The sequence below is a fragment of the Lichenostomus cassidix genome, chromosome 1Aa (genome assembly GCF_008360975.1).
Source record: "Lichenostomus cassidix isolate B80296 chromosome 1Aa, HeHo_3.0, whole genome shotgun sequence".
In the NCBI taxonomy this organism is placed as follows: domain Eukaryota; kingdom Metazoa; phylum Chordata; class Aves; order Passeriformes; family Meliphagidae; genus Lichenostomus; species Lichenostomus cassidix.
In genome coordinates, this window is record NC_139480.1 from 21,213,798 (window position 1) to 21,233,595 (window position 19,798).

The window sequence follows — 19,798 nt, forward strand, 5'->3', positions numbered from 1 at the left end:
GGGCTAAGCATGCTTCTGGGAATGGGTAAATGAGTTAAAGATTAATGATGACTTTTCTGAATTGTAGTATCTGAAAGTCTCCTCTCTATAAAACTGGAAGAATTCTAAGAATCAAGAAAGACAGATTTTTGCCTAATGAATTACTATCTTCTGTTTGTTATGAAACTCTTGGTTAACATTTGATGTAGTTACTTTTACCACCTTGCTTTAGCAGAAAGCTGAGGGCCTCCTTCAGTGGAGTCATTGTTTTCATCTGGAAAACAGATGAAACACTTTGAAGTGGTTTCACTTCAAAGATTCAGACAGATTGCATGTTTTTAAGTAAATCTGCCCCTTGTCTAATCAGGAATGTAAGCATCAGCTGCAAATCCAGGGCTGGATTCAGCTGCCCTGCAATGGGACTTTTATTCCAGAAGCTGTTTATGTTGTAACTGGAAATTACACGGTGATCAAAATTATAGCTTGTGTGCTTCTCTGATAGTATAATATACAGGGCCTGCTGTCTCAGTGTCAGTGCCATTCAACTGCAATAGAATCTGTGTTACAGCACTTTGCACCCTAAAGGGCACTTGCCACAGAGGAGGTAATGTCTGCCATTAGTTTTCTAAGTGAAATAATTTCATTATTGTCACTGCAAATTATTGTTTTAGTGTGTTTGGGAGGAGGATGATCTTTCCCCTTTAAACACTTAGGCCAACGTTAAACAATTTCCTATTAGATACTTCCTTTAAGGAATACAAGATTTTCTTGTATCTTCACTCTACTGGTGGTGCTGTGGTGGTAGTCATTTCATACCAGGTACTAATACAAGCTTCTGATACAGAAAAGTTCTCCAAATCAAGAGGTATGAATGGAAATCGGTTCATGTGTACATAAAAACTGCAGCTTTTTGTCAGCATACAGCCTCTTTTATCTGGTGTGCTACAGCATGTTGTTGTATATAAGCTACAGCTTATGTCTGAGATAACACTGGTTTTGTAGTCCATATGGTTTGTCCAAAACCATAAAATTAGCAGTTCTCCCCAAAACCTGAGGGGTTAATGTGAAAATTCTGCAGATTTACATCTTCCCCCTCTGCAGTGTGGTGCTCCTGCCATGTCTTCAAACAGGCAAAGTATTATCATTCTACCTAACATGCAAAAGTGGTTTGGCAGTTGAAAGTTGGGTCTTGTTTTGCTTCATCATTTTTGTTCACGGGGCTATGCTGTCCATCTGGACATCTGGCTTTAAGCTTTGCCTGAGTTGAAACTTACACTGTCTCTCCATTTCTCAAAGTTTGCAATGAACCTTCTTTGCCAGTGGGCAGCACAAGTGAGGCCTGACCTGATCTGATTTGGAAATACAGTGAAGTGTGAAACTTGAGATCCCTTTTGCCCACACAAGGCAACACCTTCTAGCTGGTCCTTCCTGTTAGGTGACCCAATTGCTTCGAGCTGAGCTCTGTGCTTGAAAGCATTTGGCAAGTGCAATGCACACCTGAGAGCAGCACAAGGCCCACTCACAGCCCTTTGCAGAAGGAAGCTGCTTATTTGTTTAGAAAATAGAGGCTATTGTTTAACTAGCAATATTTCAGTCACTTCCATGGCAACAGGCTCTGAGAGACAAAGCAGGTCTTCACCAGAACACACAGCAGCTTGAAAACAGAAGAGAGAGAATTTTACATAGCAACAATATGAAGTTTCCTTTAACTTTTGAATTTGACCTGTTAGTTAGCTGATGATTTAATCAGTGAAGTAATAGCTATTCTGCTAACCATTATGCTGGCTATGAGCAAATTGGCACTGATTTCTTTCAGTTGTCAGGCATCCCTTGTTTTTGACTGGGGATGTGCCAGCACAGTGTGGTGCCCCCTTCCCTCCTCTGCCCACACAATCTGGCAGGTGCCTTGCAATGATAATGGTATTTAAGGGGCTGCAATATTTGGAAATTATGGCCTAGTTCAGAGGCATTGGAATTTTTCTATCTATTCCCAGAAATCAAAGGAATCTCTAGCAAGTTACATACTTGTTTGTGATTCAGTGTGAAAGAATAGGAAAGTATTTGGAACTGATGAAAAATGGTTGATGCAGTCTTTTTGTTGTCCTCTCCCCCATATTTTTTAAACTGGCTCTTGAGAAGCACAGCAAGCTTTGATAGATATTTACAAAATCATAGTTTGATCAGCTTTTGCTCATGGATGTTCTGTGTCCAGTATTCCTAGAAAGCATCTGGGAAGGACAAGTGTTCTGATATTCAAATCATTGGCAAGTAATGGCATTTTATCCTCTTATTTTATCATTGCATCCTACTTTGCCTGATGATTGCATTAAGACATTGAGAATATAAAATAAAGTACCCACTTAATAATCTCCTGTTGTTCATGTTTCATTTGATGCGGCAGTTTTTTTAATGCAGGTAATTTTGAGAGCTAAAAAGGAATCCAGTTTTAGAGCATAAACTCCACAGTATTTTTGTAGTCCTATTAAGGACTATTTTGCCATAAGGTAGCTGCGTAAAACTCTGGATTTTGGTCTGAAAACAAAGTGTTCTTGGAAAGTACTCTTTCAATTATATTCATTCAGTTAAATACATAAACAGTCCTGTATTCAAAAGATTTTTTTTGAAAGTTCAATGTGGAAAAAGTCAGACACATATAATCCCTTACTCTTCCTGCAGTAGAAGTTTGTCCTTCTCAGTCACCCTTTAAACAAGTAATCCTTCAAGCCTGGTAAGCATTAGAATGTCACGACCACAATAATAATTATTATATTTCATTATCTGGAGAATGAATTAAAGTTATTAGGGCATTTTTGTACCTAATTAGAGACAAATGACACAGAGCATTCAATTTTTGTGAAGCCTGGATATTTTCAACAAGTCAGTGAAGCGGAGTCCTTTGAAAAGCCAGTTTTGAAAACTTTTCCCTTTCTCCTGAGGTAATAACTCTTTCCCTGACTGTGACAAAATTCTTACTGTTGTGAAATGAATTGAGTTTTGAGGACTCTGTCCTGTTAAGCAGGGAAAAGAACCATTTTTAATTAAAGTTTTTCTGTAGTTTAATCTGCCAGCAAGTCCACTGAGGAGCAGAGAAAGGAAAGAGAGCAGAGAGACAGAAATGACAGGACATACCAAAAATGAGATGAGAAAAAGAAACACTGGAAAATATAGTTTTTCCTGTGAAAAAAATGCTTCTGATACCACAAACAAGGCTCAGCTCCACTGTCCAGAGGCAGGAAAGTTTAATATATATAATAATTGCACTTGGATGAATACCATGAATAATTATTCACATTCTAAATGGATTTGCTTTGACTGTATTCATGTCATCTTTTTTGATTGGTTTTGGTGGATATTCTAGTGAGCTTGTGGTAAACAGTGACTAACAGTTGATTAATGTAAACTCCTTGGACATACACATGAGCTTTAACAACAGAGCACTAATAATTCAGAACCTTTAGCAAAAGAGATATAAACAAACATAAAGTACCTCCCCTCCCTACCATTCTCCCACTAAAAAATTCCTTCTTTCTTTCCTTTGGGATGTGATAAGACACAAAGAAATATATATAAGTGAAGATTACTGAGAGGTTTCAACAAAGAAATCTTTCTTGTTATGGACTAACTGGGTAGCCCCTAAATAATCCTAGCAAAAGGTTTGAAAGTTTACTACCTTTAAAATTCTACTGACCTTTGTAACTGCAGAGCTTACGAGAAACTCTGAGTATTAAAACTATTTTCTCATGTTGCTCTGTTGAGAGTTTGAATTTGGCACACACATTGCAAATACAGCATGTGCTTTCTGTAACTTATAGTTCTGCTGTAATGTGTTAATAGCCTGTTTTCTGCTATTTTCTGTAAGAAATTGTTAAATCATGCTACAGCAAACAATGGAGAACCACTGCAAAAAGATGCCTTGCCAAAAAATAATGTAAATGCAAAATTAGTCAGAATTAAGTGAATTAGTAGGAGATTAGGGAATGCTGTATACACTTTTGAAACTCACCTAAGAAGTGCACAATGTGTTTTGTGTTTTACTCAGCTATAATTCACCTCACTGCCTGAATTTGACAGCCACTCACCTGTCACCAGCGGTAAACCAAGTATGCTCAGCTATAGAGATTTGTCAATGTTAAATTGCAGTAGGGCAGGAGTTTCCTCAGTAATTATATTTATAGCCCCATTGCTTGCAGTCTCAATAACAGAGGGCATGGACTTAACAAGAATGTTGTTTTGCAGCTTAATCTATCCTGATTGAGGGTTTTAATTGTTTTTTCTGGTTTTTGGTTTTGGTTTTTTTTTTCCTTTTAAAAGGGATGGACTGTAATTACAATGGCCATTTCCACAATATCCCTGCCTTCTTCCACAGGTCTGCATGTGCCTCTCTCAAATTTTGATGATGCCATTCAGATTCAGGGGATCCTATCAGCCCTTTTGCAGTCAGTTTGCAGGGACAGGGCTGATGTGTGTCCCCTCAGTCTTGCAGAAGGCAGCCAGGGTGCAAAGCAGACTGTTGAGGTGACCGAAATGTGGCAGTAACAGCACAGCCCCAGTGACACTGCCAGGTCTTTCTGTGCAAGTGTCGTCCAGAGCTGAGTTTTCTGAATTTGCTGTGGGATCTGTCAAGAGAGAAGACAGGAGAGGAAGATATTAACAGAATTAATGGCTCTTAACAAGTGGCTGTTGGCAGCACAGTTCCCTTGGCTTCCAAGGCTGAGCAGCAGGGCTTAACTAATCTTACCCAAAGTTCTGCCCACCAAAAAGCTGGTTGGTCACACAAGTGAGAAATTTTGAGCCAGGCAGATTTAACATTTGATTTCTTGCTACAGATGTATTCATGCTGATCACTTAAATAGACACTTAATTGGCTGCAGCCATCTGGAAAGAAGGCAAGATGGGAGAATTGCTCTTGAGGAGTGTGCTGAGGGACTGGGCAGGTTCAAGAGCTGTCAGGGAGGGTAACAAAGGATCAGGGCACAGAGCTGGGAACCTGTAGCTCAGAGATAGGAACTGCTCCAAGCAGCAGAGAGCAGCTGGCCAGCTCTGACAGGTTCAGAGGCAAAACTTTCCACATCAGGGGGGCTGTCCAGAATTTGCTCTGGTCAGGAGCTACATTACTAGCTAAACTAGGATCAGAATAAAGTACTGTTTTGGAGATGGACAGGTCAGTTTAAAAAGCTAATATTTATATATTTAATTTTCTTAGCATATTAAGTAGTTGTGTTTTTTCTATTTGAAATGTTAGCTGATTCACTTTATATTATAATAAAGACTGTTTGGATTAGGGGTTTGTTTGCTTATTTGTTCATTTGTTTTTTAAAGTTTTCAAGCCACTCAGTTGCCTTTGAGGAGACCTACAAGAAAGTGTTTTACAGAAGATACTTGAATACAGTGGAAATCTTTCAGTCTCATCACCCAGCTCTGATTGACTATTTTTTGGCCCCACCAATACTAACCTGAGCCTGGTTGAAGACGAAATTGTTACACTACGTATAATTATTTCTCTCCTTGGTTGCTCTGCAACCAGAAACAGTAGGTTTCCTGTTGTTAGATCACCCTGACACTCTGCAAAGGAATGTGGAGGCATTGAACCTTGTGACAGAGGAATTTGCAGACTGCTTGGGTAGCCAGGAGAGTTTTCAGAATCTGACAGAAATTCTCTTTAACCTCCTACTGTTCAGAGTACCTGGGGAAAGTGGTGTGTATCTGCATAGCCACACAATATATATATATATCTTCTAAGAGACAGTGTGACCACTCAGTGTGCTTGGCTGCAGTGGGTTAGCAGCACTTATTACCTGTTCACAGTTAGTGCACAAGGACCCTGAGTGAAATGGGAGCCCATTGATGGATGCTGTTAGCACACACGGCAGAAATCTCTATTCCAAACTGTCCTGACCTCACAGACAGAAGAGACTGGTCTGGTTTTGAAGGTCAAGCTGTCAGCCCTGCTCTGGACCAGGGCTGCAGAGTTGGCCTCTGCTCCCCGCTGGCAGCTCTGGGCAGGCAGCAGGAATGTGCCTGCTTGCCAATGATTCCTATTAACCAGCAGCTGCCTCTTCTCAGAGAAAAGCAACAAGCCCAGTGGTGTTGCACCATAGGAAAAGCTGATGTTTGGGATGAGCCAGCACTGAGTTGTGCCAATCTTATTACTGGAGACAGAAAAAGGGAGTTGTATTGTCCTCATCAGGGTTTGAAACACAGAGAGCCCAAGCCGGTGGTACTGTATCAATCTGGCCTTGAGTACCAGAGCTGGTAATGTAATTTTTTTTCAAGAAGTATTTTCTTTGTATTGATAAATAATTGTTTTTTAGTGAGATCTTAAATTGCTGAATCAGGTAGAAAACGATAATTTTCATTGCATAAGGGAAATTGACCAGGAGTGCTTTGTCTGTTTTTTTTTTTTTTTTTTGAAAGTTATTGTGTTACACCTCAGGACAGTAAAGGAAAGGTTAATTTTGTTGAAATGCTGACAATTTTTTTAAAATGTATCTAAGAGTTGGCCCAGAAGCTATTTTGAGCTACTACTGTTCAGTTTGCTCTGTTAGGAATCCAGCCCTTGAGAGCCCAGTGCTGCTGTGCTGTGCTACCCAGTACACAAAAATACCTTTTCCCATGAACTAAATTCTTCTGCCTTCTTCATAAGTAAGGCTCTAACCACTCAGGATATGTTTTAGGAAAAAATGACCCTGTTCTGAAAAAGTCAGAACAAAATACTTTTTTTTGTTATTATTTTTAGTTATTGTTCCACTATGATTGGATGAATTTAATTTTTTGGGGAGGGGGAAGGGTGGTGGGGAAAAGAGCATATACTGGTATTTAATTTGGAAGAACCGTGAAGATAGGAAGTTTGCCAGGATATCTGAAGCTCATTCCTACCACTTGAACCTGTAAATCTTTTACAGAGCTATATATATGTAAATTGGCTGATTGTTAATCTTTGCAAAGATTGTAAATGTAGTGACCTGAAGTCAGGTTAGAGGGGACAGTGATTGATGTCTCTCCATAACTAATTTCAGTAAGGAATTCCAGATTGCCATACTTTACATATTTGTGGTGTTGTATCTCTCTCTTCCTTGTCCTTCAGATTTTCTTGGGAATTGGAAATATACATCTAATGAAGCCTTTCATATAATTGAAAAGAAATACTGTTGATTTATAGGACATAAAAAACATTTTTGTTTTTTGACCCATAAAGTTTGTTTTTTCCACTTTCTTCCTAATTTACACCAGCTGGATCTGTTGATTTGACCTCCCAGATGCAAGCAGATCCTTCTGGCAAGTGGGTCAATAGAGCTGTCAAAGGCTGTGTGTTCCAGGTCACAGGAGCTGTTAATATACAAACTTGCCTTCGCTTTTAATCAGACTGAAACTGGATTAAGGGCAAAAAAATCTTGCATGTTAGAAATTTAAGAGAGGGGGAACATATATTTCTAAGGCATAAGATGTTTGTAAAATTAAATTGTTCAGCTGGTATTGGCTTTGAAACCAGCAGCTGGGAATGTAGCCTGGCCACCTGACAGCATTGCTGTCACTGATATGACAATATCTATGGTCATTTATTCCTGCTTCACATCTGCCCCACAAGGGTAATAGCTGATGTGCTGTAGATCCATCTCCTAAGTTTTTGTTGAAATCACTCATTGAAGAGGCCTTGCACCCCTGATGCAAACCTGCATGAGCCCATTAGCTCTGGAGGCTCAGCTTCGTGTGACTGAGCTGGCCAGCCTGGAGCCTGGCAGCTCCAGGGACCTATGGCAGGCTCAGAATTACATCTAATAACACAGTAATAGCATTCTTCATGCATTTTTTTGTATATCCTCCTAAGTTCAATTCAGAAGAATTCTGAATCTTTCTACAGAAACGGCATGGCCAATACAATACTAATTTACAGCCTGCTTTGAACCTGAATTAATAATTATTTCAGAATAAGAGAGAAGGGAATGGGTGCTAGTCAAACCTCATAATTAGTGCTCCCTGATATCTTTCATGCTGTTAGAGTTTTATACTGAATCAAATTCAAATGAAGCAAATTCGAAGAGCCTTAAAATCTGGTTCAGTGCAACTCTGGACCTGATCTCTGTGCTTGGTGTATTTTAAAAGAAAATACTAATGGTTAAGAAATTACTGATTAATATTTTTCTCTTTTGTATTACTTTAATAAACACATTATGGGAATCAAAGTGGGATTTGTAGTGTGATTTCACATCAGAATTTTAGTCTTCAATCACTGGAATGTGTTTTCCTTGAAATACATGTTTTCCCTTACTGTTGATTAAATTACTGATACCAACACTCTCTCTGGTTAGGAGGCTGCTCTTGCATCCCACAACAAATCAATGTTTTGCAAGAAAATTAAATTTTTGCAAGAAAGAAAACATTCACGGCATCACAATGTAAGTCTCATGCTGCCTAAATCACAAGACATTAGGGGAATCCTCAATGAAAGTTCCTTATCTAAATTAAGGAAGACACATGCTAATTCATGCAGATTAATTCTGTGGAAATGAGAGAATTTGCACTTGGTCAGTTTTCATCTCATAAGCACTAACATTTTCAAAAATACCTCTTTGGGTGATTTTTGTCCTGCCCCTCCAATACTCCCTCAGAGAATTTCTGTGATAGTAAAAGAAGTAATCTATCAGCAGAATTTACTCTACAAAGTTGAGATGCTTTTCTTTAACATGACAATTGCGTGTCTTTGGGCAGGGGCAGTGTAAACAGGGGACAATGCAGATGTAGATACAGACATCCCAGCACTGCTCCTGCATTTTGGACTGTTCTTAAGACATGCTATTAATGACATAGGTACCCTAATATTCTATGATTGATTTCAGTAGGTAGTAAAACATGTATGCATGGATATAGGCATGAAGAGAAGAGCAGAGACTGTTTTCATTCCCTTCTGCTCCACCCTGGTGGAGGTTATTTGCCTACAGACTCCTCTCATTGCTGCAGTTTCAGCCTGAAATTTAACTTTGTCAACAGGAAATTTCCTCAGCTGTTCACATATGTGGCTGGAGATATGAAATGTGTGCTAGTACCTTATTCTCTTATTCAAGCACCAGCTTACTCCTGGAGCCTGGCCCATTTCACTTGTACTGCCTTACTTGGGGCATGTTATGAGCCCACATTCACTACCAGTAAATCACTCATCTCCATGGGAGACACTCTGTCAACACAAGCCTGGAGAGTGTTTACTAGGTCTTAACAGAATGAGGAAAAAGAGGAATATGTTCAGCTAACTCCGAGATTTCACAAGTAAATTTTATTGTAAGTTGAGTTTTTTGCAGCATCAAGGGGCAATGGGAGTACTTGTGTGATTTGTTTTCATGGTAGACACCATAGAATTTTTTTCTGAGAAAGTCAAGATTACAAAGAATCCCTGAGTAAAAACATTAGTGCCTTTATTGTCCAAAATTAGTGAAAGAGTAGGGAGTAATGTCTTGATTAAGTGAAGCCAAGCTTTTTGATCTGGCTATGAAATATTCTCAGGACCTTACAGACATAAATGACTGAAACAATTTTGTTTATAATAAACTGATTACTAAAAGTTTCAAGAGACAAAGGATGACTGAAAGCTTAAGAAAGGAACAAAGGCAAACAGGACTGAAGGTTGGTTAAATACATTACTGTCAACATGAAAACTGCAGGTGAGGTCTTCTAATAGTTTAGTAAACTTTATAAAGACAATAAGTACATAAGAAAATGTTGCGGTTTAAAGGATGTTACAGCAGACTTTACCCTAGAGCTTCTCTACCCAGCCCGGTTCAGCGCCTCAGTGCTCCAAACCCTCTGTCCCAGGGCTGGACACTGCGCTCTCACCGGCCAGGGAGCCATAAGGCTAACTCTGGTTCGTCTGCTTCCACAACCGGCGGTGATAAAGGAGGCGAGGAGGGTCTATGCGTTGTGTCCATGGAAGATGTTTATTCGCATGGTAAGATGTTTATTCGCATGGTGCAGCAGAGGCCAACGACCTCCCCGAGGCAGAGATGCCTCGAGGGCAAAGGCCTCACATGCTCAGCACATGTGGAGCATAAACACACGTGGAGCATAGACAGCAAGATGGCGGAGGGTAAGGGGTTTTATAGGGAAACAGAGAGGGGCAGGGACAGCACACAGGCCCAGTGACCTCTGGGTACAGGGGAGGTACAGGGGCGGAGTTAGGAGTACAGGAACCAATAGGGGAAACCCGAGGGAGTGGCCAGGGCCACGTGGGGTTAGGGTACAGGAACCAATAGGGAAAACTGGGGGCGTGGCTAGGACCACCTGGAGTAGGGAAGGCAGGACAATAGGTGACAAGGACAGTCGTTAAGAAAGGGGTGTGGGGAACTTGCAGCCATTATCACAATAAGAAGACTGTCAGAAAAGATTTTCTCCTAAACTCCAAACTATTATGAAGTCAAGCATTTACACATTATAAGATGCATTTATTAGTGTATTTTTACATGTGGACATTTCTGAAAAAAAGATACTATTTGGGAGAACAAAGTATTAATGTGAAGTTTTGGTTCAAGGTGTGAAAAGGTCGAATAAAGAATTCCAAAAATCTCCAAAAGACAAAACAAATTTATTCAGAGACTTGATTAACAAAATGTCACCTGGGGAAAAAAATGTGAGAGCTTATAAAGAGTATTAATAAAATGGAAATAAAAATGACTTTTACTGAGAAGAATCCAACTGTTAAAGGCATTAGTAATTAAAAATGAAAAAAAAAGTAAGATTAATTCTAGGAATGATCAGTTTAGAATAATTACACCACAGAGAAATTTTGTATAGTTACATCAATCACTTAAAAGTTCCTATGTAATTTTGACAAACTACATTTATTCAATTTTGTGTTTCACCAGAATAAATTTATCAAGGAAGCGAAAGTTTAAATTTGCTCTAAGTCAAACATAATAGTTAATGGTTTTGGCTGATTAACATCTTTCCTCAACAATAACACAACTGATGAAACATCGTAGATGAAACACAGCATGGTTGATGACATTAGCATGTCATCACAACACAGAAAACATCAATTGCAAAAAGTATAACTCTACCACTTCCAATTATCTGTCATCAGCTGGAATAGATAAAAAGGGAAAAGCTAGAGAACAATTTGTGAAATGATTTAAATAGTTTTCCTTCTCATGTTGCTTCACAACAGACATCATTATGGTAACACTGACTCATATTTTATTTGATAAAAGTCCACATAAAAGAGATTTTGCTGTCATGAAGGGAAATCCCTTGCGTATTCTATAGTGCCACTGTAGGCAGAATTTTTTCCTGCTGTTTTTGCAATCTGTGTAAAAGCAAATATAGAAGAATTAGGGTTGGAAAGGACCTTTAAAGATCATCAAGTCCATCTCCTGATGTTGACAGGGAGATCTTTCACTAGACCAGGTTGTTCAAAGCCCATCCAACCTGGCCTTGAATGTATAGGCTTCCAAAAATTAAAACCTTGATCTGGGAGTTATATCATGCAACTAATTTTAAAACAAAATTCCTCCTCCAAAATTATAAAAATCAAAAGTATTGTATGGTGTTTTATCGGAGGACATCTGCTTTTTTTGCAGCTCAGATTGTTTGCTGACAATTGTGGACTATTTTCAGATGCACATTTGGAAATTCATTACCAAGCCTGTGTTTTGTAAGTCTGAGGAATATTATTAGCACTTCATGAAAGGAAGTCTTACAAATCTGTGTTAACTTTAGCACAATCTCTATTCTTTTACATGAATAGACATTGCACATTTCAGTAGGAAGGGGTCTGAAAACTCTGTGCTAAAAACTCCAGTAGAGAATTAGACCATGGTGGAAGTCAAACAGTTCTGCCTTTACAGCAACTCTATGTGCCACCTGGACTCTCCCAGGCTGTGAGAGTGTCTTTTCTGGTAAGAAGTCTTGTCCATGCAGAGCCACTGCAGGTTAAAGTGCTTGTTGCACTTGGGTTGTAGCCTTGGGTTCACTCAGCACCAGCTACATGTCATTCAACAAGTATAATGCAGAGACATATTTTAAGGAGGCAAAAAAATTGTTAAATGATAAATTAGGCCTATAAATGCTTCAAGGTTTGTGTTCTGGTTTTGTGGCAGGAGCACATGACAACAGCCCAGAGGACGTGTCTCTTAAAGATTATTATTTCCTGTTCAGTTGATGAGTAGAAAATGCTGGAAGATGAAAAGCTTTTAAAGGCCTCAGGGTTTTTTTTATCCCCTACTGATTATTGACAAGGGAAATTTGCCAGCATATGGTGTCAGTTGCCAAAAGGCATATGTCTGTTTTCCTTAAAAGAAGCACATTGGACAACCATGTACAGGAGGCTGAGGCATTCAGTGAAGCTTCTGGAATGAGGGTGGAGCAAAACACTGGACAAACTGGAAGTGTGGAAGCTCCTTATTCAAGAGAGCTGTACTTACAGAGAGGTCCTGGCCAAGTAAATAACCTGCTGTGGAAGCTGAGTTGCAGGCTTGCCTGACAGGTGTCCAGGATAGGTTCTGAATATGTGGAATTTGACTCTTCTGGTTAATGTCATGCTCCATCCAGGAAAAACTCTCAACAGAAGTTGTTTGCTGCAGGCACAATATCACATTGATGAAGCGAAATTGCTTTCAGTTCTGAAGTTAAGCTGCTTACAGCTATTTCAGATGTGAACAGAAGCATTATCAAGGAGCTGTTTGAGAGAAGCAGATTGATGTAGAGACAGAGTTAGCGTAATGAATTTCAAGGAACTGGGACTTTTTAAGCTTTCAAGGTGTGTTTCAGGTATAGAAGACCTGTATATAGGCTCTTTATTGTTTTAAAATCTCATTATTCCTTTGTATTTCACATTCTACATGAACAAGATGTTTAACTGTAGCCTATGTCTTGAAAATACTTCTTTGTGTCACTGAGCAGTAATTCCAGTGGGAAGCATCACAGGAACAGAGCACCCAGGATAAATGAGTGTGTTGGAGGAGCTGTGTGCTATCTAGCATCATTGTAAGAGAATGTTCTGCTTCAGAAAGTTGGAAGATTATATAGCTATTTCTGAAGCACTTGAACTGATTCAAAGAAAATGGCTCTAAGTACAGGTCATCTTGGAAAATCACGACACTAATGTCCTTTAGGCACAGTGGGTTTTTATTCAGAATGAAAAGGAACATGTTTACAATGAATAGTGGACTTCTCAGTCTTTAAAATTTTCGGTGTTGAATTATTTGGTTTTGTTTCTTTTCAGTTTGTTTGCTGTTATGCAGTAAAGAGTGTGGAAGTGTATTCAACATGTCAAATACTTTCTATTCAGAAATACAGTCTGAATGTAGGTACAAAATGTGTTTCTTCTCTCCTAACCTGATGAAAATTGATTTAATCTGGTTTCTGTGAACCATTTCTTCAAAAGGTATCAATATCCTCTTTCAAAGAGAACTTCATCAGTAGTTCTGTAGTGTGGAAACAGAAATGCAAGGAAAATTATGGAAATAAATGGGGTTTAGTGTTTTTTAAACTACTGCTGTTTAGCATGTCAGGCCAAGAACATAGGAATACAACTCCAAATTCCAACTTCCATCTTCAATCTGGAGATAAATGTCACATATTGTTCAGAATTTCATGCTATTAAAATTCCAGAACGGTACTTTTGTTTTGATTGTTTACCTCCTTTTCCATACTAATCTTGTTGTCACTAATAGCATTCTGCTAAACTTAGAAGAGATTGTTCCTTATGAGATACTTTAAAAAAAGAAGACTAATGGAAAAAAACCCCAAAACCCACAGTTTAAAGTACATTTCCATAAAGATTTACTAACCTAGTTTTTAGAGCATTTATAATTGTTGGAGCAGTTGTCTGTTATCAGCTTGGATATGTACTTAGAAACTGGAGAACTTTAGGATGCAACACGACTACACATCCAATTCCATCACTGTGGAATTGCACTCAGTGCAGTTCTGACTGCTTTCACTTCTGTAACAAGAAAAAGGGAAGGAGAAGGAGAGTTTAATTCTCTCTATGTGTTTTATGGGGATGTTAATAGAATTTTGAATCCCAAAAGCTTTTATGTTTTAGAAGAAAAATAATGAACAGCAACAATGGGAAACAGCCAGACAAATTTTCCAGTGCCTGTTAAAAGACTTGCAGAATACGCAAGATCTTGGGGAATTAGTGTTTGTGACTTAATTTCCATGCTTTCTATTTAGTGAAAATTTATTCTCAATGGCTTCTTTCAAAAGGTGGAGATCAGTGTTGGGTTCATACTGAATATATTTAATTTTTCTCTGGCAATAATGAAACCCTTTGATCCCAGCCACTGGCAAGTTAATAACAAATAAAATTAGAGATGTTTTCTCTTTTTTTTTTTTTTTCCCAATAATAAGGAGGGAAAGCTAATTATTCAACAATAATAATGAAGTTTAAAATTCTGATAAAATCTTGTTTAATGATGGGTACATGCTATGTCCATTTGCTTAAAGCCTAAGACCCAAGGAAAGAAGATTATTTCCTTGCTCAGTGCTCCAGGACTTTTGCAGCTATTCTTGACTTCAGGTAGCTTCTTAAGACTTTTTCCAAAAAAACAGAGGATATAACAACTCTGTCCTACCACAGACATCTAAAAGCTGGATGCCTTGAGTAAGGCCTTTTGTAGTCGTTGAAGAGAAACACTGTTATTCACCTCAGCCTGGTACAAGCACTTCAGCTGAGCAGGGTGACAATACTTACATCTCTCTGGAGGTTGTGAAACAAAGGTTGTGGTGACTGGTTTAGCTACAGATGTGTAAAATTAGAAGTAAATCACAGCACAATGCTTACCCAGACCGTTTCTGGAGCTTTCTTCTCTCTCCCCACATAGAGGAACATAGTAACTTCAGAATTGAAGTTCTTATACAAAAAACATTTTTGGTAATTCTTCTCATTTTTTGTCATCACTAACTATAATTTTGAGAATCATTAACAAATTTTGGAGAAGCATAAATCCTTCAAATGTCTTTGAGAAGCTGCTTTTAAAACATTCTTTTGCCCTGACTGTTTTCCCAATGATTTCTTCCCTTTGGGTTTTACCTTACTCATCTTACAGTTCTTGTAGTGACATATATAGACTTTCTGTTACTATAATTAGTCATATATTGGTATAAAAAAATCTCTCCTTCTAGATTAGAGTGCTGTTCTAAAATAGTCCTTATCTCATTCTATAAAGATATCCTGCTAATCCTGCATGATCAACCTTTGACAAGGAAAGAGTGATTTTTATTTTCCTCCTTCACATTTCTATGGATCCTGCCCTGCTGCACGTTGTACTAAATTCTGCGTGCTTTGAAATTCCCAAGAAGTATTGCATAACTGAAATGTTCTTCTTGCTCTGTTAATATTACCATTGTGTCTGTGATGATCAAAAGATTTTTAACTGAGTGTTAAAGTAGAGAGTAATTTACAAGGCCATTGACAAGGTGTGTGGGTTGACTGGGTTCATCAGCAAAGCACCACCCAGCTACTCAGCTGCTCTGACTCCAGTGGGACAGGGAAGACAATGGGAAGAGCAAACAGCTAAAAACATTTGATAAGCAAAAAAAAAGAGGAATAAAAAATGCAATAATGGATACAAAGGCAAACACTGACAACCTCCTACAAATAGGTGAGTTCCCTGGATGTCTGCAGGTGCCTTCTGCCAGAGACTCCAGTGGATCCATGCTTCCTGGCAGTGGCATAGAGAATATTTCTCTCATCTGGTCCTGTCTGGAGTGGCCCATGGGGACTGCATGCACTATATGCTGCTTGATCAGTGCAGCAGCTTCTTGCTCAGGGCCTCAGTCAAAACAGCTCTTTTGGATCACTCAAGAGAGAGACCTCACAAGCTGACTGTGAGTCCTGGAATACGCATTTAGAGACTTTTGTAGTGCCTAGGAAAGTTTCAGTTTATTTTTCTTTCTCTGCTAACCAGTGGGGACATGACTGCTGTCTCATTGATTGTATCTACTGGGGTGTGATGATGCCCCTCTTGCCATTTCATTCTCCATAGCTGGATCTCTCATACAAGTCTTTGATCTTCCTTTGTTTTATTGAAAAATCAGCTTTTGGAAGAACTTGAATTTTTCTTTCCTCTTTCTCAAAAGCTTTTTCTGCTTTGTTGTCCCACACAATTACAAGTTTGTAAGCACACAAGGCCTTCTTCACGTATGAAAGAGAAATAGCAGTCCTCAGCCAAGCTGCAAATACAGCTATCTGCACAAAACTTCAACATAAAAGGACCATTCCCACAGGCTTTCATGAGGTCTGAAAAAAAGAACCAGAAAACTCAATTTAGCTACTGGGAAACTACACAAGAGTTGTCCACAGTTAACTCAAGACATAACAAAAATAAATTCAGCATTCCAAGAAGACTAGGGATTAAGGGATCAATACTGGCCCAGATATCAGCTAACACTGGCAAGCATAACAATAAATATTCTTTTTCCCTAGAAACTCTGCCTCTTTTAAATTTTTTCCAGTGTTGCAAATATATCCTTAATTATTTTTCAAACTGAATTTATAATTTTTTTCATAATAACTCAGTAATACCTCAAATCACATTAAAACCCCTTCTGTCTTCCCATGCAGAGATTTATATTTAAAGTTCTTGTAAGCAGGATTGCATATCCTCTCTTGTTCCTCTTTCCTGCCTGTAAGGAAAGTTTTTTCCCAAATTCCATTCTTTTAGAAAGCCTTCAAGACCTTCTCTACTAAACTTACTCCACTGAAAATTCATTCTCTCCTTGAGCATCTATCTGTCAATCAATTCTCAGGTTATCTGTAGAAGTTTGACTGCTTCAGAAACATCTCAGCATAAGTTTGGAAGGAAACCTCCTCTATGTAACTCCTTATTCTGCCCTGACCATCTCTGATGGCAGATCAGGGTACTACAGACAAGCTTGAGAATTTCAGTGTTAATGATGCAGGACAATCTCTACTCCTCATCAGCAATATTTTATTTGAACCACTACTGAAAGTCTCTTTCCCTTTTCTCTTTTGTTCTGGACTCCTATTTCCACACAGCATTTTGCTATAGCCATGATTTTCTAAGAATGCTGAAAAAGCAGCTTTTATTGTCTAGAATCAGCTAGAGGGTATAAGCTTTGTCCTGCTGATTACCAGTTTATAATTCAAAACCCTTAACAAAAATATGTTCTAGAAAACGAAGCAGAATAGATCTCTTAAGGATCCCATTTGAAATATCTTCAAAGTATGAATGTAAAACAATTGCAACTGCTCTTCGAAACCAACATTTTAAAAATAATTTTTGCACACAGACACAATTTCCCCATGACCATTTCTTCTATGCTTACCTCTGACTTGCTCTTAGTTTATCTAATAAGTTTATTAAAGTATAATAAAATGCATATGATTTTACATCCTTGGTCACTAAGTTAGTTGCCCCATAAAAAAAAACCTAAATTGAGTACATGTGACATATTTCATTCCCATTTATGTCTGGCCAGTTTTCTAGAAACTTGTAATACTCCACAGTTTTTCAAATATTTGGCATAACAAAATATATTCAAATATATTCTAAAATAGTTCTCAGATTACTGCATGAATTATCACCCATGAATTATGGGTGAATTGCATCTGAAACTGTTGACTTGAATACATATATTAAATCTAAATACATATATTAAATCTAAATATTCACTACTCCCACCAGCACCGTCCCCATAGTGCATTCCCATTTTCATGTTAAAATTAATTTAATTGACTGCCATTTACTTTTGTGAAGACTCAAGCAAAGAAAATATTAAAAACTCCAGAACTGTCTGCAGTCTGTCTTCCCTTTTGCTCACTAAATCACTCTCCTCTCATTTCCTCTTAGCTCTGATACTTTAATAGAAATTATCTTTGACCTCTCCAACTGAAATATATTTCATATCCCAATTGCTCTGAATTTATCAGTCTAAATGTTTGTTATTCCTTTATAGCACAGATTTTTCCAGATCTCATACAATTCAGTTTTGATTTTTGGATATTAGAAGATTTTCTAATGCTGCCTCTGAATTCTTTAAACAAATTTGTGGTCATATATTTAGAACAGCCTCTTTCAAAAGTTACCAGTTCACTTGAACATCTTTAATCCCTTATATTATGTTCCCAGGAAGTCTCAGTCTTAGCTCCCTAGGTTGTGCAAAGCTGTTTTCCCAATTCCCCAGTAGCAAGGCTGTTATTTCATTATACTTACCCCAGTTTATTTCCCACCTTTGGGTTTTCACTCAATTGCTTTCTGACAGATATGAGATATTACTGCTTACCCATAACCAAAGTCCTACCTTCCTGAAACCAGAAGTGTGTACTCAACAGTGACAATCTGATCACCGAGTTTGCCTGCACCCTGACACATGGGATTCTTATAATCAAAAGGTTATATAGATAGTGAAACTCTACCTTTATTACCTGTCCTTTGGATGGTTCTGATGGCAGCTCAAAGATTCCTTCATCTGTCTCCTCTTCCGATGTTCTGCTTCATGTAAGATCTTCAGCACAAAACAGTGTGTTCTTCCCCCTTTTAATCTTCACCCACAGATAGTGTACAAGCTTCTTTCCTATCTCTTCCTGTTCTTTATTTGATGCTATTTTGTTGCATTACAAAGACTGTACCAAATTTTCTTTTTATTGAAAAATAGGAAAATTCAAGCAAAAGGGTTTATTTATTTTTTACTTTTGTCTCAAAAACTCTCCCTACTCTTAGACTTCCTCAAAACTTTATATGATGTACATAAAAAAACCTTATCCTGTTTCTTCATGAGAAGAGAAGATGAACTATCATATATTCCCTGCCCAGCAAGACAGAAAAAGTCCCTGTTTTTCTGGTATACCTTAGATTCTAGATATATAAAACAACAGAAAGACTAAGGCTGGAATGGACTAGTCATCTAGTCCAAACTTTTGCTCAGAGCAGAGCAAAGTTCAGGTCAGGTTGCTCAGGATCTTGTCCTATCAAGTTTTGAATATCTCCAGAGATGGAAATGACATGAAGACTTTTTAATTGTGTTCAATCAAATGATTTCACATAATGCCACAACTGGTTTTGAACATATATTCTATGTATGTTACGTTTTTACTTCCTGTGAAAGTCAACAGTGACTGGGAGAGTGCCTGAATTTTTTATTTTTCTAGCTGTCTAAAACCTGTTTTAATTACATAAATATGTTATGAGGAAGGGCAGGGAGAGAAAGTCCTGAGAGGGCTGACATCTAGCCTTGGTTTAAGATGAACACTTATCTTATCAGCCTACTGTTAATAAACTCACTAAAACAATAAAGAGCCAGATTTAATTTTAACTTGCTTTACTTGCCTGCTTTAGCAACGGCTAAAGGTGATAGCTTGGAAAAATATTAATCAGAGTCAGCTATTTAAAGTCAGACATGTTTTTTGGCAGTTTCTTCAGGGAAGTTCATCTACCAGCCATCAACCATGAAGATTCTTCGCTACCTCCTGGCTTACCGAAGGTTCCTCCTCATTGTCCTCACCCCACTGCTTTTACTTCCACTTCCGCTTATCATCAAAACCAAGGTAAGTGACCTGCTTGGAAAGGTAATTATTTTACACCTTTATGTAAAGACTGAGATTCCCAGATCTTTTCAGATTAACAAAATCACAGATAGCTTGAGTTGGAAGGGACCTTAAATGTATTAATTATGTTTGCATTGTGAATTTTTTTTGTCAACTCATTGTATGTACACAGAAATTCAGAGAAGACAGCTTCAACTTAACCTTCTATATGAAGCTCTGGATTGCACATTTGTTTTCTTGTTCCAAAATGTTTTCTCCCATTTAACATCATCTGGACTACTTGAAACTCTTGTTCTCATTATTAATTTAGGGACACTTTTAAAC

General features: G+C 38.1%; 1 protein-coding gene across 2 annotated transcripts in view; it reads left to right on the top strand.

The window, feature by feature from the left end:
• The window catches only part of SLC13A1 (solute carrier family 13 member 1), a 48,861-nt gene that overhangs the window by 3,233 nt on the left and 25,830 nt on the right, over positions 1 to 19,798 (top strand). For both annotated transcript variants that reach the window (XM_085042140.1, XM_085042132.1), the window contains exon 2: positions 19,341 to 19,474. In XM_085042140.1, the coding sequence (XP_084898266.1) occupies positions 19,376 to 19,474 (99 nt within the window). In that variant the 5' untranslated portion in view covers positions 19,341 to 19,375. The remainder of the gene's footprint in view (positions 1 to 19,340; positions 19,475 to 19,798) is intronic.